We start from the raw sequence: 23,623 nt of genomic DNA, 5'->3' as shown, positions 1-23,623 counted from the left end.
TTGACATGACATTTTTTTCTTTTATTTTTCTACAAAAGATGCAAAACCATGCAAGAATTTAATGTTATATCAATTGTCTAATTCAATGTATTTACTGGTTTTGTTTGAATGTGTTTTTCCATGATGTTATAGGTTTGTGGTATAAAATTGGATTAAGAAGAAAACAATTAATTTTGTTTCGGGAAAGAAAAAAAAATCTAACAACTAATTACTAACATTTGACATTAAAAAAGCATTTGTTTTATGAGTTTAATTATGGTGCACTGACTGTGTAAAGCAAGATTACACAGTCATCCAATAGGAATGTGCCACATCATTTACTCATAAGTTGTGTTATTTAATTTATAAAAAAAATCCTAAAATTAATTTTGCTATTTTTCCTTTCGTGCCTCAACATCAGTTACCCTGTTCTCCTTCATTTTCACAACCGCTCTGTACTTGATTCTCGACAACCGAATCTGCAACTCTCTGTTGCATCCTTCCGTTTCTTATTGAAGGTATGGAATATAGCTAATCTCCACTCTATTCACAATCTTTGTTTTTTGGTTAATCATATCCACGTATCAAATTCCCATCACTCAGTTCTTCACAGTTACTCATCTATTATGGTCTTTTTCATTGTTATACTTGTTTAAGTTGTTTGTACATCTATTCCTGATAAGCTTTTAGATATTTGAAGTGATAATATTTAGAATTTTTCATGTACATAATCGTAGCCATCCCATGCACCTCTATTATTATGGTTTTTTCATTTTATAATTGTTATAGTAATTTAGATCGAATGCTTTCTTAATGATATATATAACCTCCAATCTTTAGTTTGCTGGTTGTCGTGGGTAGCATTACTAGTCATGTTTCTTCTGTGCAAGTATAACAAGCCTTTATAATAGCATATTATTGTAGATTTTTATTTTCTTGCTTTTCAAGTGAAACCACTTTTTTACTTATATATTTTCAAGTGAAACCACTTTTTTACTTATATATATGCTGATATATTGATTTCATCATACATCTACATAACAGGATTGTGGGTGCTACAATGACTGATCAAGAAATGACAGATATGCATGAACATACCACCATGAATGGCTCAGATGATGTACTTGCAAATGCTATTGATGCAGATTCTCTCAATGATAGACCGCCATCAGAGCTCCCCTTAGAGCCCTTTGAAGGAATGGAGTTTGCATCAATTGAAGATGTAAAGGATTACTACGTAAGGTACGCCAAGAAAAAAGGTTTTAGTTTTCGCATGGGTCGTGTTACTAAATCAAGAACGAATGGTGTTGTGATTGGTCAAGAGATTCTTTGTTCAAAGGAGGGTTTTAGATCCAAAAAAAATTTGAAAAAAGAAAATGGTAGTCTTAAAGTACACGATCAAACAAGGGTAGGATGCAAGTCAATGTTGTACATCAAGAAAAATGAAGATGGGTGGATTGTTTCTCGATTTGTAAGAGACCATAATCATGTACTATTTTCCCCAAGAAGTTCACAGCATCTTCGAGTACATAGAAAGAAAACCCCAGTGCAAAAAAAACTTATTGATGTGCTTCATGATTCTGGTATAGGCCCTAGTAAAATAGCATCAGTGTTATGTACTGAGAGTGGTGGTGTTGATAATGTTGGATTTAGCCAACAAGATGTTATTAATTATTTAAGTGTAAAGAGACAAAAACAATTAGAAAATGGAGATGCTCACTTGATGTTATCGTACTTTAAGAATTGTCAGTTGAAGAATCCTGGGTTTTTTTATGCATTTCAAATGGACGCAGAAGGTAAATTAGCAAATTGCTTTTGGGTTGATTCAAGGTCTAGAATGGCTTACAAATATTTTGGTGATGTGGTGACTTTTGATCCAACATACTTAACAAATAAATACCTAATGCCCTTTGTTCCATTCACTGGAGTTAATCATCACCAACAATCTATACTTTTTGGTTGTGCTCTGTTATGGGATGAAACTGAAGAGAGTTTTGTTTGGTTGCTACGTACTTGGTTAGAAGCAATGGATGGAGTTAGTCCTAAAACTATTATCACTGATCAAGACACTTCTATTTCTAATGCAGTTGCAAAGGTTTTTCCAGAGGTGAATCATCATTATTGTATGTGGCATATTGAGAAGAAAGTTCCAGAGTACTTGAACCAAATCTATCATGAACATAGCGAGTTTAAAAATCAATTTCACAAGTGCATTCACCAAACTATCACTTCTGATGACTTTGATTCTGATTGGGGAGCAATGATAGATAAGTACGAGTTGCAAGATAACAAATGGCTAAAGAAGATCTACACCATTCGAGGAAAATGGGTTCCTTCTTATGTACGTCAGAGTTTTTGTGCTGGAATGTCCACCACCCAAAGGAGTGAAAGTATGAATAAATTTTTTAAGGGATTTTTGAATTCAAGTACTCCATTGAGCAAGTTTGTGATACAGTATGAGAAGGCTCTTGACGCACGTTATAACAAGGAAAGAGAGAAGAATGTCAAGACAAGGAATTCAAAACCACTTCTGCGTACTTTATATCCCATGGAAGAAGAGGCTTCAAAAATTTATACAAGAAAAGTGTTCATGATATTTCAGGATGAGTTGGTTGGGTCCCAAATATTTATTGCAGAGAAAGTTAAGTTTTTTGATGAAGTTTCCACATACAAAATTCATGAAATTTACAAAGAAAAACCTAACTATCATGTGACTTTTCAGATCATTTCAAAAGAAGCAAAATGTAGTTGTCGCATGTTTGAGTTTGTGGGAATTCTCTGTAGACATGTATTAAACGTATTCATAAAGGAAAATGTCTATTCTCTCCCTTCTCAATATGTTCTAAGCCGATGGACCATAAATGCTAAGAAAGAAAAAAGTAAAGGAATTGCAATTGAAGACCTCGAGGAAGGCAGAAACAGAGCTTCAAGTACTTCATTATTTAATAGTATTATGGTTGAGTCTCTTGAACTATCTGAAAGAGGTTCACGATCAGAAAAGCATCATGATATTGCAATTCAAGCTTTACGGAAGGCAATCACAAAACTTGATCAATTGGATCTTGAAGAACCAAATGAAGAGTTTGATAAATCGACATTTGAAGTTATGCCTAAAGTCTCCGATGACCAGACCATAAACTTGTGTGATCCTCCACGTGCGGTCCCTAAAGGTCGTCCACGCACTTTACGAATGAAAGGCAGTTTGGAATTGCACAAGAAAAATTCAACCAGTTGTAGTTATTGCAATGGAAAAGGCCACAACAAACGTAGATGTCCAAGTTTAAAACATGGAAGGTATCTTAAAATTAAATGTTACAAGTAAATGTGCAGTTAATTTGAATTTTTCATTTTACCATGCCAAGTTTATTCAGTTACAAACCAATGTCTTTTAGGTGTGATATCATCAATGGTCAACTTTCAAATTCCAATGTTAAAGCTTCTAGTTTGGTTGATTAAGAGGTATTGTTGTTATTGTTTTACTGGCAATGCTATACAATTATTATTTTGATCCTAAATATATTATTGTTACAAGATCATGTTCTTCTAGTGTTAATTCCTAGTATTGGTTTGTTGCAGACCTGTTTTTGCCAATAAGGGATAATTTTGCCGAAGTCAAAGGTGGTGGATTTCTCTGATGTGATTCTAGGCTTTGGATGCACTTCTGGCGTGATTTCAGGTTTTGGATGCAGTCCTGGTGTGAATTTCCATCTATTTTTCTGGTGGGAATTTCCCAGCTTTTGTACCTTTGGTGCGGCTGTGCGGGTCTGATTTTGCAACTTTTCAGATTGTGTTTACTAGGAGGGGATCTGTTCGGTTTTGATATTTGATTTGTAGGAGATACTATTTTAGTTTCAGCTAGTTCGCAGTTGCTTTTATTGTTTTTCTTTTTAGGCTATCTTTTGCTTCCTCTTTTAACATTTTACTTTAATATAAGGAGTTGTTGTTTGTTGAATGTTATTGCTGCTACAAGAAGAAATAACACTGATATATCATCAATTCTGATACTATTTGTGACCATTTATAGTAAAGTTGTATAAGCAATTGCTCTATGATGTGTATCTTGGCAAGTTCATTGGCTATTGAGAATTAGTTTTGATAAATTTAGAAGTATATGAGGAAGTATTATTGATTACTTAGGCATAATTTAAAAGCAATATGGTAAATGCATTAGAATGAAGAACACAATTCAAAAATATATCACCTTTATTTTCACAATCTGGAAACAATTCAAAAGTACACCAATTTTATATTTACAATATGAAAGTCATTCTAAACAGTTGGGAAAACAATAAAGTACATGGTTTCATTTTCAAACACATAACATTTTATATGATACAATGACAAGTTGATAAAAAAAATGGTGGTCAACAATTGTCTAGATGGGAGGTGCATCAGTTGAAGTCTCAAACTTCTCTAGATCTTCATTATCTTCAATTTCATATTCAAATTTGGGGTCGAAGTACACTATAAAAGGTTGAGTAAATATGTCCAATGTCCATAGCTACCAATGATAATCCTTTGCTCTGTCTACACATGTGTTTTCTTCTCTTCTTCAGCAAACTTTCAAGAATGTATAATAATCTCAATTGCATGATTGTATATCTTTTTTCTTTAGTATGCAAAACTTTCTGCCTTACTCAATATCGTCTGAACTTCCAGCATCAAGTCCTTTATTGTTTGCATGAATATTGTCAATACTGACACAACTAAAAATGGTAGAGGTAACTGCAGCATCAGTCCGTAGCCTATCCATTTCGCAAAGTTGGTCGTCTGTAGCCAATGTTATAGGGTCCAACACCACTTAACCGTCATTTTTCACACCCTTCTTCCCTGAGGAGAATGTCTAGCTGCAGCACTAACCTCATTACTAAAATGTCATTTTCCTTTCCCCGATAGTCTAGATGAACATGAACTTGACTCCTCATGCTGGACATAAAGGAAAATAGAGATAAATAAGATTGACAGAAATTGAAAAGAACATAAACTAGACACGATTCAAAGCAAAACTTGTCACACCAAATTGATCAGTTTATGCATTTCCAACGGTCATTTAATTCACAGTCACACACTAAAGAAAACATACGGTGCCTTCTTTTTTCTATCAAAAGGCCATAATTAGTTTATAGAAAACATATGGCTTTTCCACTTGTTCAATGAATGGTAGCAAGACTTTCATCTCAACCACACAGGAGAATCAAAAGTATGCTATTTGACAAAATCTGTTGTTCAATTTGTGGACTTATGTTACCAAGGAAAAATAATATAAGTAAAATGCCAAGAATTTTTGAAATGCAGTTTTTTTTTTCAAAAAAATAGCAAATATTATTGAAAGCAAGCTCGTACAAGATGCACAAGCTGCATAGATAGAGAAAGGTTCCGTATATAAGCGGACATACCTCGAAACCAAAGAACCCCCACTAACATTCAACTCCTACAAACTAGCAAAATCCCACAAAAACAAGTCAACTGATGGCCCTGTGATAGAACCAAAACAGCCACGACAATAAATCACAACGGCTTGCAATGAATTGACACACCAATCAGCAAAACAACAGCTACAACCCTCCACCATGATAAGCCCAAAATTACATCAAAAGACACTCCCTTGAGTTCCAACACCATTCATAGTGAAGGCAAGAAGCATTTTTCATTCTACACAAACTCCAATACCAAGACATCACCTTGATTTGGTCCACCATATTCAAATGTAGTTATAGATTCTGTAATATTACTTGAGTTACTTAACAACAGAAAGAATGAAAGAGTATTGTTTTGTCTACTAATTTTAGGTTGTTTAGTTGGATTCTTTCATTTATAAGTACAATACTCTATTACATTTCAATCTATGGGGCTTCTGTTTAGTAGTTTCAATTGAGACAATTATTTGTTTCTTTTACTTGAAAAGCATTTATAAGTTTTTAGGTGTCTATCTAGAGAAAAGCTTAGATCAGGGTTCCTCTAAAATGTTTGTGAGTAGTTTATTGATAATGGTTTTAAATAGTTTGAGAGTCATCTATATTCTATACATTATGAAAAATGGATAGAATTATAACATTGCTATATAATTTAATATTAATCATAAAGTTGGAAAGGTCCTTTTGGAACAAGAAAGGTTACACAAAACAAACCAAAAACACATGCCCAAGATGATTCAAGCTAATGGTTGCATTTGATTCTAGTTTATCAGTTGCATGCTATTACGTGGCATGATCAGTAGAACTTGTACAATAACACCATTCACTAATTAATTAACTAGAGTAAGATTTCTAACTCATGACCAGCTAATTAAAAACCACACTTTTGAGTCTCGCTCTAGAGAGCATCTAACAGTGGATAAGAACAATCATACGCATCCAATAAAAGCAAAGAATATTTGTGAACAAAGCAGATTATAGTACATAATGTGTTGTTGTTCTTTAGAGACAGGGTTCAAAGTTTGAACTTACTGCCATGGATTATCTCTAACCATAACCAAATCCTCTTCTTCAAATTCATAAGTTAACACATGGTATCGTTTTGGTTGCACTCCATCCATCTCATTTCCAATATTAAATAATCACCCAATAAACAAAACAAAGAAGATAGTTTAGTAATATATACTTTAAAGAGAATGCTAGTGTCAAATAATGAACTTCAACATTCCACTCCATAAATACTTCCTAAAATTAAACTCATAAACTAATTTAAATCACAGTAGATCAAAGAGAACACATTAAGGGGAAGAAAATTGGTTCAAAGAGAGTCAAAATCGAAGAGGATGTTAATCTAAAATTTGAAACCGAAGGAAATCAAAATTGAAGAAGAACAAATGCAATATGTAGTTTACCTCTATGGAGGAGGCCCAATCTGTGATTTGGTGTCGTGGCCATTCAATTTGCGTTGCCCGTCAAGACCTGAAAGTGGAACGGTGGCACTGCATAAGGATGCAACAGAGAGTTGTAGAGTGGTTGCGGCGAGAATGAAGGGGAGCTGATGTTGAGGCACGAAGGAAAAATAGCAAAATTAATTTTAGGATTTTTTTTATAAATTAAATAACACAACTTATGAGTAAATGATGTGGCACATTCCTATTGGATGACTGTGTAATCTTGCTTTACACAGTCAGTGCACCATAATTAAACTCTTGTTTTATAGGATATCTTTTTTCTTAATTAAATATATAACCTTTAAACTATGATAATCAATAAAAGCTTATGTCTTTCATTTTAAATAGTATTCAAGACATTTTGCTAATTCCCTAAAAAAAAGACATTTTGCAAATTAAAAATAGAAAATAATTGACATTTTAAGGATCTACACTAACAAGTTTTTTTAAGATAAAAAAAATTTTTATGGAGAAAAAAAAGTAGGGGACTTAAATCTAACGCAATAAAAAATTAGGGACATAAATCGAATCCAAAAAAAGAGCCAACGCAGTCTTTTCTATTCATTTCTGTGATAGTCTTTGTCCCAATTGTTGTTTTTATCATCTTGAATTTCATTTGAAAATATTATGACATTTAATCAAATGAACTTTGTTCATTGATATGACCACATATGCTAAAATTAATTTGTGATAAAATATTTCTAAGTATACAACAATGCCTTAAACTTTTGTAAAAAAATGTCTTAATTTTTTTACTAAAGCCTTAAATATTATACTATATACATTAAATTTTTTCAGCTTATTATATAAGTTTCTTATTCATAGCATCATCATCACTAATTATAATTTACATTTTTTTTGTCTTGGACCATGAGAATTGCTACAAAAAAAAATATTAAGCAAATTTGTTGCTAATTTTTAAAAAGTTACTTTGAAATTAAACCAAGATTGTATTCCCATTTTTTATTAATATGGAATTTATATTTATATTGTTAATATATTTCATGCAGTGACCTTTAACCACATAAATATGATTAATACCGGTATTCAATTGAAATTAAATTTAAATTATAAACATTTGTGAAGTAATTAATTTTTTATCTCTCAAAATAGGAATTTTTTTCTTTGTGAAAAAAAATATTTTTGTTGGAAAGGACTCTTTGTATACCGGAGTTTGATCGAAAGATTGTTCTACTTAAAAATAAACTCGGGTTTCCTGATTAATTTGGAACTCACTAACCACTTGAGTTCAATCACATTACAATCAATGTTTTTTTAGTAAAAATATTTCAAATAATTCTAATTTCATAATTCATATTAATGCTCAAATAAATTTTACAGTCCTATAATTGCAACTCGGTTGGAAGCTCCTTTGATATTGATATACATGTGTCAATGTTCAAACTTATACCCCTCATTGTGTGAATTTAACCGCTGGAGTACTTGAGAGAAAAAATACAAAATATCTCATGAGTATATTTTTCTAATTGCTCTAATTTATATAAATGGAAAGGATATTGATATTCTCTCCAAAAAAAAATGGAAACAATATATTATAAAAACCATTTTTAAATATGAATGTCATGAGTGTTGTATGTTTTAGGAGTCTATGAAAATAGAAAGAAAATGCTAATACCAATATTGAATAAATAAATGTTAATTTTTTTAGAGGATAAATAAATGTTGATTAGTAATTGTTGTAGATTCAAACAAAATCACCACGATGTTAAATTAAAAAATTAAATAAATAAAACAAGAAATTTTGTTCATGTGGTCAATCAGCTCCATCATCGACGAATTATTATGGAGAACATGAGTTTGATTCAAGGTGGAACAGTTAATGGTCAAACTTTACTAACCTCCCGACTTAACTTAAGATTACTAGGACGCCTTTAGCTTTAAAGCCATAGGGCTAACACCATAATAAACAGTGGTGGGCCTAATAGAGAATAATGTTTAAGAAACGACTCTCTTCACTTTTATACAGATCTATTTAAATAAATTATTTTAAAATAAATAAGTGTTGTTGGAATATAACAATATAGTTATTTGTGGAACTCATTTGTTGAAGAAATTATATTCTTATTAAGTATTATTATTGAAAGATAAATGAGTAATGTGTATAAGCGACTCATTCAAAATCTCAAATTGGCGAGAGCTTTTATTCATACAAATTTAATTCATGTTTCATTTAAAATTAATGTTTGAAAGAATGAATTAAGAATTATTTGAATGAAATACATCACATCTAAAAACTTTAAAAAAAATCATAATTTTCTTACTACCGGGGATCATACATTTAGTTTAATCATCACTTTAGACTAAAAGAAACCACATAAGTGATTGATATTGGCACCACATCTTCACCCTAAATCTTAAGACATTAGATATATTATGTTGCTCAATATCTACTCTTGAATTCAATGTTGAACTTTTACTCACATTTGACACAATAACAACTCTCCCACTCGCTCTCCCGCTACAAAGTCGAACTGAGTTTTGTTACGACCGTTGGAATTTATGGGGGAACTCACGGTGGTGTGGATCGATCCATTGGAGCTAGAGCAATCATCCAAGTGAGAATGATATTACATTTTCACCGAATATTTAAGGTATTAAGTATATGAGTCTTCCAACTTATATGTTATCCAACCTCCACTCTTTTATTCAATGTTGAAATGTAACTTACACTTGATACATAGAACATTTTTTCACTTAAGTATGGTTGAATTCTAGCCCGTGCTTGGCACGGGTATCCATACTAGTATTGACTCCAAGAGTAACTCTAAAGAGTTACTCCGCATCCTTTTTTTTTTTTTTGGTCTAGTAGCCTAGTGGCTGGAGCTCACACAATTAATTGTGGAGAAGTGGGGTGTCCGGGGTTCGAACCCCGGCCCCTGCATAAATTATGCAATGTCCCTACCAACTGAGCTATGCTCACCCCTTCATTTTATATAAATCTAATGGATTAAGTTTAATTCTTATTAATTATCATATGATCTCATCTACCTTAACCATTCTCACAATATTAATTACAGACTCAATCAATGCTAATAATAATGTAATGATTTTTTTAGCTCAACTTCCTCCTTATTCAACACCTAACCTTACAAAGGTTCTGCCATTTGCTCACAAATTAAATCATTTCTTGGCAAATTAAATCTGGATGATATTTCATCTCCACAAAAAATATGTAAAATGGACAAAAGATGCCTCTAACTAAATTCAAAGGTGTGGTGAAATGTGATTCACAACTAGCAACATAAAATTCACCGATCTGTCAATACTAATAATTTTTTATAAGCATCTGTCAAAAAAATATTCTAATAAGCATATATGAATAATCTCCCCAAATAATAAGCTTCTGTTGAAAAATACCTCGTTTTAAAAAAAAATAATACAGCTATTGTCACCACTCAAAAAAATAATAATCAAATTCACTGGATTAAGCTACACGTACATGTCTTCTTGTGCATATAGAAACATCAATTTCACCTAATCATTTGACATAACTATTGGCCATCTGCATCTTGATAGAACCTCATAAAAAATTCGGAAAACATACAACAATGAATTCTGATGAGTTTATTTTACTAAACAAGAAATGTAACCTAATTAAAAAAAAAAACTACGGCCAAGTGCAAGTTGGAAGGAAGCTTTGTAGTAACCCTAATGAGAACTCTGCCTGCCTCTCGCCGTCATGGATTATATCCAAACTGTTAGCGGGCTTGTGCATCATGGATTAGAAAAGTTGAGTGGAGACAGCAATTGTAAAGAAAATTTGATGAGGTGAATGAAAGTGGTTTGGAAAGGGTTAAAATTGGTATTTTTTATGGTTTGCTGGGGTAGGGGTATAATTGTTGGGTATAAGGTAAAATTTACTTTATTCTTTCTTTTTTGAGGGAAAAATTTACTTTATTTTATTAACAACTACTAAAAATTAGATCCACGAAATTGGACCTTTAAAATTCTCTGCGCTATGGGTTTTGTTATTCTTGCCCCGAGTCGGTTTGTCTATAATACTAAAAGGTATGATATTCACATTCAATCCTATTAGAAATATATGTTATAATTTAGAGGGTCCCCTATCGTAGGCACTACTAGGATTTTGTAATCAGATACCATCAAATTCACCCATTTCTCCTTGAACCCCATCTTTCTCGACCGTCCACGAGGGATGCAAACAACTTTACAGAGTTGGGATTAACAAAATGGGAAATGATTTATATCGCGAGACAATTTATCCCGACTAGATCACGAACAGTGTTAATAGGCTTTTTACTATCCCTGGCCCACGTTCTCTCCACCAAACCATGAGGAAACATTACTTATTAAATTAAACACGCTCTTCCTATTATAATTATACCAATCCACCCACCCATGTATTTCAATAAAAAAACAAGATCCAATGGTGCACACACGTCGTGAAATTCTCGAGACATTTTTTGTCGCTGGGAATAGCACTACTCTAAAAAAAAATTGGAAAAATGCTATTAATCGCGAATGGAAATCATCCCGAATTATCCCGAACCAGTGTAATTAACTTGTTAGCACCACTACCGGCCGATTTCCACAAATTCAGGAGTTATATTGACAAAGCAGTTTGCTTATTTTCTTTTTATTAATTATTTAAAATGATAATAACATGACTCCACGTTCTCAAATCAAAGTCATATAACACTACCAAAAAATAAAAAACAAAGGCATATACGCTCGTGAAATTTCAAGAAGAACCAATTCGGGATATTTAGCAGCTCTCCAAAATTTGGGACCCAATACATACACACACTGCATGTTAAAAGTGAATATATAGAAATGACATACTTTTAATTTTAAGTCTGTAGATATGAATAAGTGGTACAAGCTCGTGTTTGCATGCCGATGGTCCTTATTTAAGTCGATCCGTCCTCAATACCCTCTCTTCTTCCTCCAATTCAGACCAACTTCCCTCAACATATTGGACTAAATATTTACAAATAAAAACACAATATAACATTTTTCTTCTTCTTATTTTTATTAGAACACTTATTGTAATTTTTGGCTCATACTTGCCGTATAAAATAGCATAGCTCTAACAACAAGCATTATAATTATTCACTAAAAAAACATGATAAACTTTTTTTTGCCTTTGTAATAACTAAGGAATATAACAAACTAGAACGTTGGTAAATATGTTCACTTGAAGTTGTATTTTTTATGTTTACGGATCTTCTTTTCAATTTAAATACATGATTGCTCTTTTAAAAAGAAAAATATTTTTATTTTATTAGGGATCTATTTTTGCCTCATCATGTTTCGAACAAAATACAAATTCATCATATCATATGCTTTGTTGATATCAATCTTAAAAGCCACTTCCCCTTCTTCCTTTGCATATAACACTTCATATATGTAGGATTTCGGATGCAACCAAGACATCATTGTCGAGAAAAGATATATTTTCCACAAAACTAAAGTAGATTGCATTGTGATATACATTTCAGTAACAACCTCTTCCGTTTATTAACAAACACTTAGGATATAATTTTATAAAGAACTTTGCATAATGATATTGGTTGTAAAATGAAAAAAGATTTTGAATTCTGCTCTTTACCCAAACAGTTTTGCTCACTCCCAAAGTAAAATACAAATATACCCCTACGCATGTTAACATGTGTTACGTAAGTTAACTTACGCTAGTTGTAATGTTAACGTGACTTAAGTTGCGCAGCGTGACTAGCGTGCTGTTATTAGCCAGACAGAACCACATTCTGCCTCATTTTCATCAAACAACACACACAAATCTCAATTTTCTTTCAAATTACCAAACTCCAAAATTCCTTCAACTTCAAATCAAATAACACTACAACAACAACAACAACAAGTAAGCTTTCACTTAAACTATGTTGGTATGATAAAAAAATTCACTTAATCTAGGATTTTTTAGGTTTATTGTTTTGTTAAATTTTTTTTTTTTTTTGCAAGAAATGATAGAATGCTACATGCAAATGACTTATAGTGCTTAATTCTTATGATGTTTAGATGTTTGCATGATTATGTTAGATTTTTTACACTTAGATTAGATTTTTTTAGATTTAGGGTTTGTTTAATTTTTGGTTATTTTGTTTTTTGCAATATATGATACAATGTTACATGCAAATGAGTAATATTGCTTAATTATTTTGATCTTTGCATGTTTATGTTGTAGTTATCATTTTTAGGATTTATGTATAATTTGCACTCCAAGTGTTTGATGAAATGTTTGAATGAGTTTTTCATTGATTGTGTTTAATTTGTAATTGTGTAGATTTGAAGCAATGGCCGGGTGGATCGACGTTCATGCAAAATTCAACGGCGGAGAAACTCAGAGGTTGAAGGTTCGGTGCCTTGATGTAACGTTAATAGGTCGCAAGGATCAACTGAATGAATTCTACCATGGAGTCAACCCCAGAGACACTAGGAGGGTGCAAAATATTCTGTATAAACGTCCAAAGCTCGACGAGGGGAGAGTATCATTCACTTGGGTGGAGTTAAAGAACGACGAAAACATGACGAGCATGTTTTGGGAGCACACCAAGTTCCAGTGGATCGATATGCGGGTGACGTTGCTGAGATCAACTGAAGATATCATCAACAACTTGATTCCGCCAGAAGATCGTCATTAGTTAGGGCAAGGTGCATTCCAACTACAACATTTGTCTTACCTCTGAAATGGGGTAATTCAAATTTGCCAAACGACGAGGACTCAAGTATTTCGCTCGGCATTCATGTTTTTCCTTTGAAAAGATTAAATTCTTGTTAGGCTGGTTTAGATGAAGGTATTAGGTGTCAAGGAATGGACCTCATTTCGGTGGCACTTGAATACCTTAATATAAATCAAGCCTAACAAAAATTTATTCTTTTCAAAGGAAAGCATGAATGTCGAGCGAAATGCTTGAGTTCTGTTGTTTGGCAAGTTTGAATTTACCCCATTTTAGAGGTAAGATAATTGTTGAAGTTGGAATGCCCATTCCAACTGCAACAATTGTCTTACACTGGATGGGGCAATTCAAGCTTGTTAATTGGCAGGACTCCAAAATTCGATGAGCATCTTGAACGATGATATTCAAGTGTTAAGGAATGGACCTCATTTAGTTGGCACTTGAATACCATCGTTCAAGATGCTCATCGAATGTTGGAGTCCTGCTGCTTAGCAAGTTTGAATTTGCCCCATTCAGTGGTAAGATAATTATTGCAGTTGGAAGGTACATTCTGGAATGTAATGTAATTGTTGACATACATGTCGTTTATGTAATGTAACGAAACCTCTATCGCAATATTTATTCGAATTCACGATATCGCAATATTTATTCGAATTCACGCTATCGCAATATTTATTTGAATTCACGCTGTCGCAATATTTGAATTCACGCTGTCGCAATATTTATTCGAATTCACGCTCTCACAATATTTATTCGAATTTTCTTCTAAGGTATGCGCACTTAACTAGCGTGACTTAAGTCACGCACCTTATAAGGTATGCACAAGTTAAGTCACACACCTTATAATCTGTGCGCATGTTAAGTCACGCACCTTATAAGCTGTGCGCAAGTTAACTTGCGCAAGTTGGCCTGTGCTAAAAACTGAAGCACAAACGTTTCTTGGACGGTGGTCAATGGTTTTGATTGTTTTTTACACGTTTTTTTAGTCTTTCGCATGTTTTTGGACCTTAAACCACCTATAAATACCCTCCCAACCATCCTCTTTTCCTCACATTATCTCTCCCCCCTATTTATCTTCTTTTTATTTTCTTCTTTAGTCTCTAGGCTTCTTTAGTCTCTAAGCCCCCTTAAGTAAATACCGGTGGCTTTTGGGGGAAGTAGTGGTCCATTAGGTTGGGGAAAAGGGCATCATCCCTTGAGGTAAATTTCGATTTGCTTCCTTTTACTCCCAAAATCTTTTTACCGTGGGTAAAAAGAATCATCATGGGGGTATAAAAGGAACCGAATATAAATTTACCCCAAGGGGTCTTGATGCCGTTTTCCCCAACAGGATGAATCACTATTTTCCACCAAAAGCTATTGGCATATACCAAAGAGGGTCAAAATAAATATTAAGTATGTTAGTTAATTGGAATAAAATATTTGTATTGCTTATTGTAATATTTGAATAATATTAATAAAATGAGAGTTCTATTTACTATTTGTATATATTTTTGCATTTATTTTATTAATTTCGAATTTATTTATTTTTGCATTTATTTTATGATTTCGAATAATAATGAATTGGTATAGAATAAAATCAATTTCTACCCAACGTACTCAAGTTAACTTGCGCTAGTGTTGTAGTTGGGCGTGACTAATTAAGTCACGTTCGTGATACACTGACGCATGTTAAGTCACGTAACGTGACTTAACATACGTACAGAATTCACTGGTGCAAGTTAAGTTGCGTAGGGGCATTTTCGACTTTTACTTTGGAAGTGAGCAAAACTGTTTGGATAAAGAGCAGATTTCAAAGATTTTAATGAATCTCGCAACATACCGAACGAGTAATTGGGCTGATTTTATTTGTGGGTCATGCCTTTCTTAACAAACAGGTCATCTAACAAATCCTCCTATAAACAAACATTCTTAGGGCCCAGGGGCGGTTTCACCCCCCAGCTAGGCTGGGCTAGTGCCCAGGCTCTGCTTCTGCTTTACTTGCAACAAGCCCAACCCATTAGTCGCGACTCCATGCTTCTGCTTCTGCTTTACTTGCTTTTGCCTAGGCTCTGCTTTTCTCTCTATACAAACATTCAATGTGAAATATAAGCTTAGATTCATGATCAGCGTGAAAATCCAAGCAAAATGGTATTTTAGGTTGTCAGATTTGGTGAAGAATTGAGATTTTAATTTTTGAAGGGATAATGATGTTGTTGTTGGTGTTTTACGTGAACTAGAGGAAGAAGAAGGAGTTGACCTCCTTCCTTCCTTGTTGACTGCGGGCCCCTCACCTTCTTTTGTTCCATATGCAGCTTGTTATTACACCCCCTCTGTTTTAATTCTGCACCCTTGTTTTTTTTAACTCTTTGATTTAGATCTTGTGGCTGTGATGAGCCCTTTAGTGATTAAGTTTGGACCCCTTGATGCATCAAGTGGTCCAGATTTAATCCAGCTGAGCCAATTTTGTTTTTATTTATTTCTTCACCATTTTTATTATTTTTTATACCATTTTTGGCACTTTAATGCTTCTTTTTTATTCATAAAAATTTATGATGTGAACTAAATGTAGTTAATTGATCATGAACTTTGTTTAAAGATATGCTATGAGTAGTTATTTATTAGTTAATTTCTTTTCAATCTGTCAAACATTCTATCTTTACTAAATGTAGTCTATTTTTATTATTATATTTACTTTAAACATGTTATAATTATGGAAAAAATATTAATCTAAGTTATTATACATTATATGATAATATAAATAGTTTTAATACGTTTTGTGAAACGTTTTGATTAATTCACACCGCGAAGACCGTTTTGTTGAAGTACAAGATTTTTGTGTTGCTAAAGGTATTCCGGTGCCAAATATGGATGAAGAAATACCGGTTCGGGGTCGTTCAAGACTAGAAGAGGTCGCGGAAAGGGCATTTACCTCCTAATTTTATTTAGCACGCCATTGTCAGGTTATATTTCTTCTCTCTTATTTCAAATTGTACTTTTGTTGAAAAAATAATGAACCTCTTTTATTTCTATTTATGACTCTATATATATATTATGTCATATATGAATTCGGGATAAAAATTTCGCCCAGGCTCTAGAAAAATCCTAGCTCCGCCACTGTTAGGGCCTGTTTGGTACGCATGATAAGATAGAGATAGGATATGATAAAGAGCTGGATAAGGATATGATATGATATGATAGTGACAGGATAAACACTATCATATCATATGTTTGGTTAATAAATGATAGGATATGATAGTGACAGAATAATTATTATTTTATTATTTTTTTAAACAAGTGACAGAATAATTTTTAATATTTCTTGATTAATTATATAAGAAATGAAATCAGGAGAAGGCATAAGAGACTGTAGAGTTGGTCAAAAAAAGAGATCGTAGAGTTGTGATTTGCCTTCTTCAAATCATTAATTTTTTTTCTCCGGAAAAGTGGATCACCATGGTAACAATTGTTACAAGAGATTAAGAAGAAAAAAAAATTGGGAAAAGTAGAGGAAAATAGTACTGTGAATCGATTGGGAAAAAGATTGGGTCTTAACAAAATCCAAACACAAAAAGCAGGAAATAGAGTAGGAAGAAAATATTGAAACAAAGGAAGAGATCGGTTTTCACAGAAAGTGAATCGTTAAAAAACTTGATGAAGAAACGCAGAGGAAAATAATATTGTGGCGTAGTATAACAGATGTTGCAGGTGGGAGTCGAAGAAGGGTTTTGGAAGAAATGGAAAACACGTGTATGTAGTTTTATATCCTATCATGTTGTTAACCCACCAAAAACTAAGGATAAGAATTACATAGGTTCAATAGGCACTACTAGAAAAATCAATTTTAGAGAGGGTAGAAATCCCTCACTAAACTACCAGAATTCCCTCGCAAACTAATTTAGTGACGGATTTAGTGACGACCGGTAATCCCTTAAGAATATTGGCCTTGCTAAATATCAGTGAGGGATTTTGGTTTCCGTCCCTAATTGATACGGATACAATCCCTCACTAATTATATAAATCCGTCACTAAATGTGAACCAGAAATGAGCTGAAATTTGGACAAATCCGTCAGTAATTAGTGAGGGATTCTTGTTCCCTCTCTAATAGTGAGGGACTATTCCATCATTATTTAGCATTATTTCCGTCACTAATTAATGACGGATTGGTTTTCCCTCTCAGATTGTGAAGGCATATTTCATCACTAATTGTGATGAAACTGAATTCCCTCACTAATTGAAACAGAAATTTATGTTCAATTTCCTACCAGATTTCATTAATTAATTATATTAATATTTTAACTGCATTTACTATATTAAACCATATAGAACATGTTGGAAATTATAAATATGCAATAAAAAACACTTGATAAATTGTCTTCATACCCATCACAGACATTCATCACCATAAAAGTCACAAGGAAAATGTCAATAAGTTTACAACCATTGTTCAACTCTCAAAATACATAAAGAGTCATAAGGAAACTCTCAAAATAAGGTTCATAATAAATGCTTAAAACATTTTTAATGGTACTAGAAGTAGCACATTAGCTAATTTTGCAACCAAGCTATCAAAATAACCATATATTATACATATTATATATCTATATATCAAGTAGATGGAGGTGGAGGTGGATGTAGATGACCTTGAGAAACCATTTCCATCAATTTAGTCATTTGCTCCCTAAGAAAACGTGAATCTTCCTGCGATGCACGAATCAACTCCTCATGAGCCTTCAATTTCTCTTTAAGTGATGCGTTTTCAGCCCTCATTTGTTCAAATTCAGATTGTAAGATGCCGTCAGATCTGGAAGATCTAGACGGCTTATATTTCCCTGCTATCGGGCCCAAACCATATATACGACCCTTCTTATTTACTCCTCCAACAACATCTAAGAAGATAATGTTGTCACTTTCATGTCTAGAAACATCATCCCCTAGTGCCTCCTCATGTGAATCCCTCTCAATAATTCTTTTTTCAAACTCATCCTGCAAATTAATAATATTTTACTAACAAGTAATAATTTCATACTTCATTCAGTCAACATAAACAACTTTTTTTTTTAAAAAAATATTGAATACATGAATAATTCCAAGTAAGTATATGAAATATTTTGATAACTATTCTCCCCTGGTCTTAAACGGGACATCAAAACAAAGAATAAAACCCCAAGAAAAACCACAGAAACATGTTGTGAGGCCGACGTATACAAGCCATAAACTACCAGCATACTCCTGCCTCACACCCGAACCGGCCACCAAGAACCACACCAGCTAAACAACAAAGTGCTGTAACAACAGAAGCTGCCATTTCAGCACAGAAACTAGCTCAGCAAAAACTCCCTAAGAGGCAGAACCGAAGGCAGCAGGGAAAAAAGGGGAGGGACTCAGCTGAAGGCCTCACAAATAGCCAGCACAGACCGCTATACCAGCAAGAAAACAGCAGCTAACAGCGGCCCAGACTACTGATTTTTACCCGGTATGCTATCCTAAAAACTTATACTGTGTTCACTGCTTGCCTATATCAGTTTCGCAGAAGCATCAAACAAACTAACATTATGATATATCTTTTTGTCAAGACAATTAATTATTTTTCTCAATCTGCTTCTAAAACATACACTTACAGACTGCTACATATCTGCTTAACAATTAGCATCAGTGCAGAACCTCCATAAAAATAGCATCAGTGTATAACTAGTTCCCAACAACTAGCATCAGTGAACAATTATTTCAGCAATATCCCAACAAAATAGACTAAATATTCATCGTTCAATAAGGTCATGAAGTAATAACTTACAGCAATATCCTTTGATTTTGAGGAAACCCACTTGCTTGGATCACCTTTCAATTTGTGTGTGTATTCAAATATTTCCCAAGATGTTGGAGTCACTTCTGGAGATGTTTTCTAAAAACAAAACGGATCAATCAATTTTAATTGAAATTAAAATGCTTAACCTAACAAATACAATTAAACTCAAATTCAATTACTTACTATTCTCTTAGAAATCTCAAATGTTGGAATCGACCCTCCAGTGTGGAGTGGAGCATCAGAAGATTTTCTGTTTTTGCTGTTAGTTTGTGCCTTGCTTTTCCATTCATCCTCACTCCATTTTTCATCCAATTTCTTACGCATTTCAACTGGAATCCAATCACCATCATCTTCCCCTGTTCTGACCCTATACATTGCACTTGAGTATAACTGAGAGGCTTTATGGTCAAATGACTTCTTAATCTCTCCATTAAGTTCAGGTAGCCACTTAAACTTCCTCTACAATATAAAAAATATAGGTTAATAACAGAATAAAGCAATATATTGAGAATAATCTACATGAAAAAAATAAATATAACTAGTAAGATACGTAAATATTCATGAATACTTTCATACATTAAACTCTCTAAACCACATTGCAATCACACTATGTTTCCCGTTTTTTTTTTCTTCAGCCTTTAGTTCTCCATACGTTGTCCAACATCCATCAAACTTTTGCTTCATAATTTTTGTTATCACACGTGTAGGCGCAATAGGAGGGTCAAACCTATTAAAACAATATTGAAGAAATTGTAAGATACGAGTATGATATATTTAAAGTTAAAGGACAAAAAGTAATAAAAGCATACGTGCTCTCTGGTCCTGGACGAATCCAAATACGATCATCAAGAGGGTCCTCACTCCCACTGTTTGGAGATGAATCCACATCATTTGATGATACATGTGGATCAGCAGCAGATGCATTAGATGATGGGATTTGTGGCAAGCTTGTTGATTGAGAAATGGGAGGGCTAGGAGTAGAGTGGGGAACTTGTGTATTTGTTGTTGTATGAGATGTGGAAGGATTTGTTGCTTGCCCAACAATAGAGTGTGATGGAGTAGTGGCAGCCATACCTCTCCCAGATGAAAGTGTGGTACCCCTAACTCCCCTACCTCTACTGATACCTCTACCAGTACCTCTTCCTCCACCCGCCAGAGTATCATTTCCTGCCATCTATATATACATATAAAAAAACATATTTGATTAACACATCAAAATCTGGACACATCTAAAAAACATACAACGCGGATGTCAGAAAGTTCAATTGTTATTTGTAAGAAAAGCTTCTTATCATGACGGTATGAGTATTTTGATCCAGAAATCAACATTTACTTGATGCATCATTTACAATAGAAATAATAAATAAATCTAAATTTCAAACTTTGATCACAACTTTCAAACGAAATGACAGCTGTTTTATGATAATAGTAAAGGACCAAGGTAGTTTTCAATTAGATCTTGGCTAGTAGCACCAAACATGAAAGGTGAAGAAGGAAAATAAAGTAATCAGCAATATTCAGCTATAGCTATAGAAAATATCCTACATATTAAAATTTTAAGCATATTGCTTGAACCAAATTGTAAACATAAGGTAGTCAAGTTTAGCCAAACTAATGCTCTTTACCTTTAAAACAAGGGAAAAAGTAAAAATAATATGATATGACTAAAAAAGAAGCAAAGTCAGAGAGAAAAACACAATAATATGACTAATGCTCTTTACCTTAAGAAAGAAATTTGCTCCTGCCACAAGAAAATTCCTTTAATCTTCGTTGTCAAGACTAACACCAAGTATTTCTTTGAAAAGGTTGGTATACTTGTATGCTCCACCTCCAATAGCCTTCATCACAAAATTAATGCATTAGTCTAGTACCTCATAGCATCAAAGCGGAAGACATACGGAAAAGGGGTCAAAATTAACCATTTTGATAGCTTTCTAAAACAGATAATGTTACAATTAGATATTTTATTTTGAACAGCAATCATATTAACAGCCAAAAATCCTCTCAAGCAGAGAAAGATCATGCGAAACTGAACCATAACACAGGCCCTGAACATGAAAACACTGCAGGGAAAAAACGCAAACAGCAACTCCTACAACTACTGTCAACTGCTGCTAACAGAAGAAGCAAAATACCAATAACAGAAGGCGAAAAAAACAGGCCTAGCCAATGCGCACAGGCTGAAGGCAGCAGCCCCACCCTTACCCCCACAAAAACACCAAGAAAACTAACTCTCCCTATGTTACAATTAGATATATTAATACCAATAACAAATGAAATGAACAGAAAAACCATCGACGTTGGTTTTTAATTACGAGAGGGCAGAGGAGATCAGATATCATTTTTACTGTTGAATTGATAGAAAATATCACATAAGATTAATCACTCTTTAAGGCTCCCTGCACAAAATATCACAGAAAATATCACATAGTCATACATACTCCTTTTCTATTGTCCATTTTTTAAGAACTTTGTTATCATTCATCTTTTTTTTTTTTTAAACAGAAATATTATTAAGGCTCCCTGCACAAGATAAACGAAGGAGACCAAAACTGCGATACAAGGTGCCGTATATAGGCGGCACCGCAACACCCACAGAAAAACAGAACCTGAATAAAAAAGGCCACGCAACTGACAGAAAACACTAACAGAAACTGTGAGGAAACAAAAGCACAAAATCCCCAACCGAAGTAGCAGCACACAAAGCCAGTACCTGCAAAAACAAAGCACAAGACTTCTATCAACACTACAAAACGGTTAGCAGCACCTAAAAGACAGTCATGCTAATATGTGATGTGAGGATAGATTTCAAGAGCATCGTCTTCATATGACTTAGACAGTAAAAGCAAAGTACATAACTCCAAATGTTAGCCATGTAAAACAATAAAAACAAATATCACAAGTAAAAAAATCATACAACATCATCCAAGAAAGGTTGTAAGAATATCCTATTGACCTCAAATGTTCTGAATTTATATAACATAATCTAAAATTTACAAACCCTATAACTCTAAATGTTTTCAACAACATATCATATAACAGAAAAATTTGAACCCAAAATCCAAATGTAAGGTCCCCTTCCCTTCATTTCAACAAGCTTTACTTCAAATATGGCCATGATAAAGATAACAGTGAATATATAAATTAAAACAACATCAGAAAAATAATTATCACAAACATTAACTTCACTGAAGAGAAAAACTATAAAAAAAAATATTAAAAAAATAGTAAAATAATAAATAAATTCTAAGATTGAGAGAGAGGTTACCGTGATGATTTTGGGAGTCAGATTTAGTGAAGATCTACAAATTCAGCTTCAAATTTAGAAGAATCTACAAATTGAACATATATATTAGAAAAATTAGCTTCAAAATCAGAAGTGATGAGAATGGGGAGAAATTTCAAATTGAAACCCTAACAAAGAGAAGAAATCGCTGAAACTGACCGATGATATTTTGGACTGAGAAGGAGAGAGCTTGCGATTCAGAACTGAGAATGGAAAGAGCTTGCAATTGGGAAAATTTGTTCTCTGAGTCGATTCAGTTATATGATATTTGGAAAGAGCTTGATATTTGTTCTAAGATAGTGATTCAGTTTTGAGAGAGTAGATTGGGAAAATTTGTTCATCTGAGAGAAGAGTGAATGAACGTTTGGGGAAAATTTTGGGTTAATTTTATTTTAGGGTTTGGATTCATCTTGAGTTTTTGGGACTGAGAAGTTTTGAAGATGAGTGTTTGGGTTTGTGAGTATTGAGTTCATCTTGAGTTTGTGGGTATAAAATTTGTGGGATAATTATTTTGGGGTTTGTGAGCCAAAAAAAGAGGGGGAATATTTCAGTATGAGAGGAGGGAAACCAAAACGTGAAAAGAAATGAGGGGGAAATAATTTTGTTTTGGCTAATGAATTTAGTGAGACTTTTAGTGAGGGATACCTTAGATAGTGATATGTAATTGATATTAGTGAGGGTTTTAGTGAGGGATACATTAGATAGGGATAAAGTTCATGACAAATTTCGTAACAAACATTCAACTAATGAATTTAGTGAGGGATTTATTGACGGAATTTTTGTGACGGAATTTTTGTGAGGGATATTTAGACAATTCCGTTACTAATGTTTGGCAACTCAACTTTTATGAAAAATACAAAAATCCGTCCCTAAATCCGTCACTATTAGTGAGGGATTGTGTTCCCTCCCTAAAATCCGTCTCTAAATCGCTTTTTTCTAGTAGTGAGGATAGGATTAGAAACAGGTTAAATTTATCCTTTCCTTTTGGTGCACCAAACAACGGATTGAGTTAGGATAGGATATTCTA

The 23,623-nt window shown here is 33.3% G+C and overlaps 2 protein-coding genes and 1 long non-coding RNA gene across 7 annotated transcripts; 1 reads left to right on the top strand and 2 right to left on the bottom strand.

Annotated features, from left to right (window-relative positions):
• Window positions 1–234: 234 nt before the first annotated feature.
• LOC146909495 (protein FAR1-RELATED SEQUENCE 5-like) lies at window positions 235–3,996 on the top strand. Of its 2 annotated transcripts, none has more exons than XM_085725734.1 (4): window positions 235–497; window positions 1,024–3,273; window positions 3,372–3,438; window positions 3,556–3,996. In XM_085725734.1, exons 2-3 carry the CDS (start codon window positions 1,040–1,042, stop codon window positions 3,433–3,435), a joined length of 2,298 nt encoding a protein of 765 aa, XP_085581860.1. In that variant the 5' UTR covers window positions 235–497; window positions 1,024–1,039; the 3' UTR covers window positions 3,436–3,438; window positions 3,556–3,996. The 2 variants fall into 2 exon arrangements, with proteins under 2 accessions (XP_085581860.1, XP_085581859.1); XM_085725733.1 differs by having other exon boundaries at window positions 371–497; window positions 3,351–3,438.
• Window positions 3,997–4,164: 168 nt separating this feature from the next.
• On the bottom strand, window positions 4,165–7,102 carry LOC146909494 (uncharacterized). The gene is made up of 3 exons (XR_015018642.1): window positions 6,426–7,102; window positions 5,376–5,699; window positions 4,165–4,905 (listed from the first exon to the last, which is right to left on the bottom strand). It is a non-coding gene; the product is annotated as an uncharacterized LOC146909494 (long non-coding RNA).
• A 10,765-nt stretch (window positions 7,103–17,867) lies between these two features.
• Window positions 17,868–22,893, bottom strand: LOC146909493 (uncharacterized). Of its 4 annotated transcripts, XM_085726501.1 has the most exons (9): window positions 22,756–22,893; window positions 22,579–22,642; window positions 21,960–22,023; window positions 21,032–21,148; window positions 20,120–20,484; window positions 19,887–20,037; window positions 19,494–19,769; window positions 19,299–19,406; window positions 17,868–18,490 (listed from the first exon to the last, which is right to left on the bottom strand). In XM_085726501.1, exons 5-9 carry the CDS (start codon window positions 20,482–20,484, stop codon window positions 18,113–18,115), a joined length of 1,278 nt encoding a protein of 425 aa, XP_085582627.1. In that variant the 5' UTR covers window positions 21,032–21,148; window positions 21,960–22,023; window positions 22,579–22,642; window positions 22,756–22,893; the 3' UTR covers window positions 17,868–18,112. The 4 variants fall into 4 exon arrangements, with proteins under 4 accessions (XP_085582627.1, XP_085582629.1, XP_085582628.1 ...); XM_085726503.1 differs by lacking the exon at window positions 21,960–22,023; XM_085726502.1 differs by lacking the exons at window positions 21,960–22,023; window positions 22,579–22,642; window positions 22,756–22,893 and adding an exon at window positions 21,920–21,938.
• Window positions 22,894–23,623: the final 730 nt, after the last annotated feature.

The sequence above is a fragment of the Medicago sativa genome, chromosome 7 (genome assembly GCF_051527215.1).
Source record: "Medicago sativa cultivar Bolivia chromosome 7, Bolivia_mono, whole genome shotgun sequence".
NCBI classification, from domain to species: Eukaryota; Viridiplantae; Streptophyta; class Magnoliopsida; order Fabales; family Fabaceae; genus Medicago; species Medicago sativa.
Note: the sequence above shows the minus strand (reverse complement) of the source record. Positions and strands in the feature narration are given on the sequence as shown.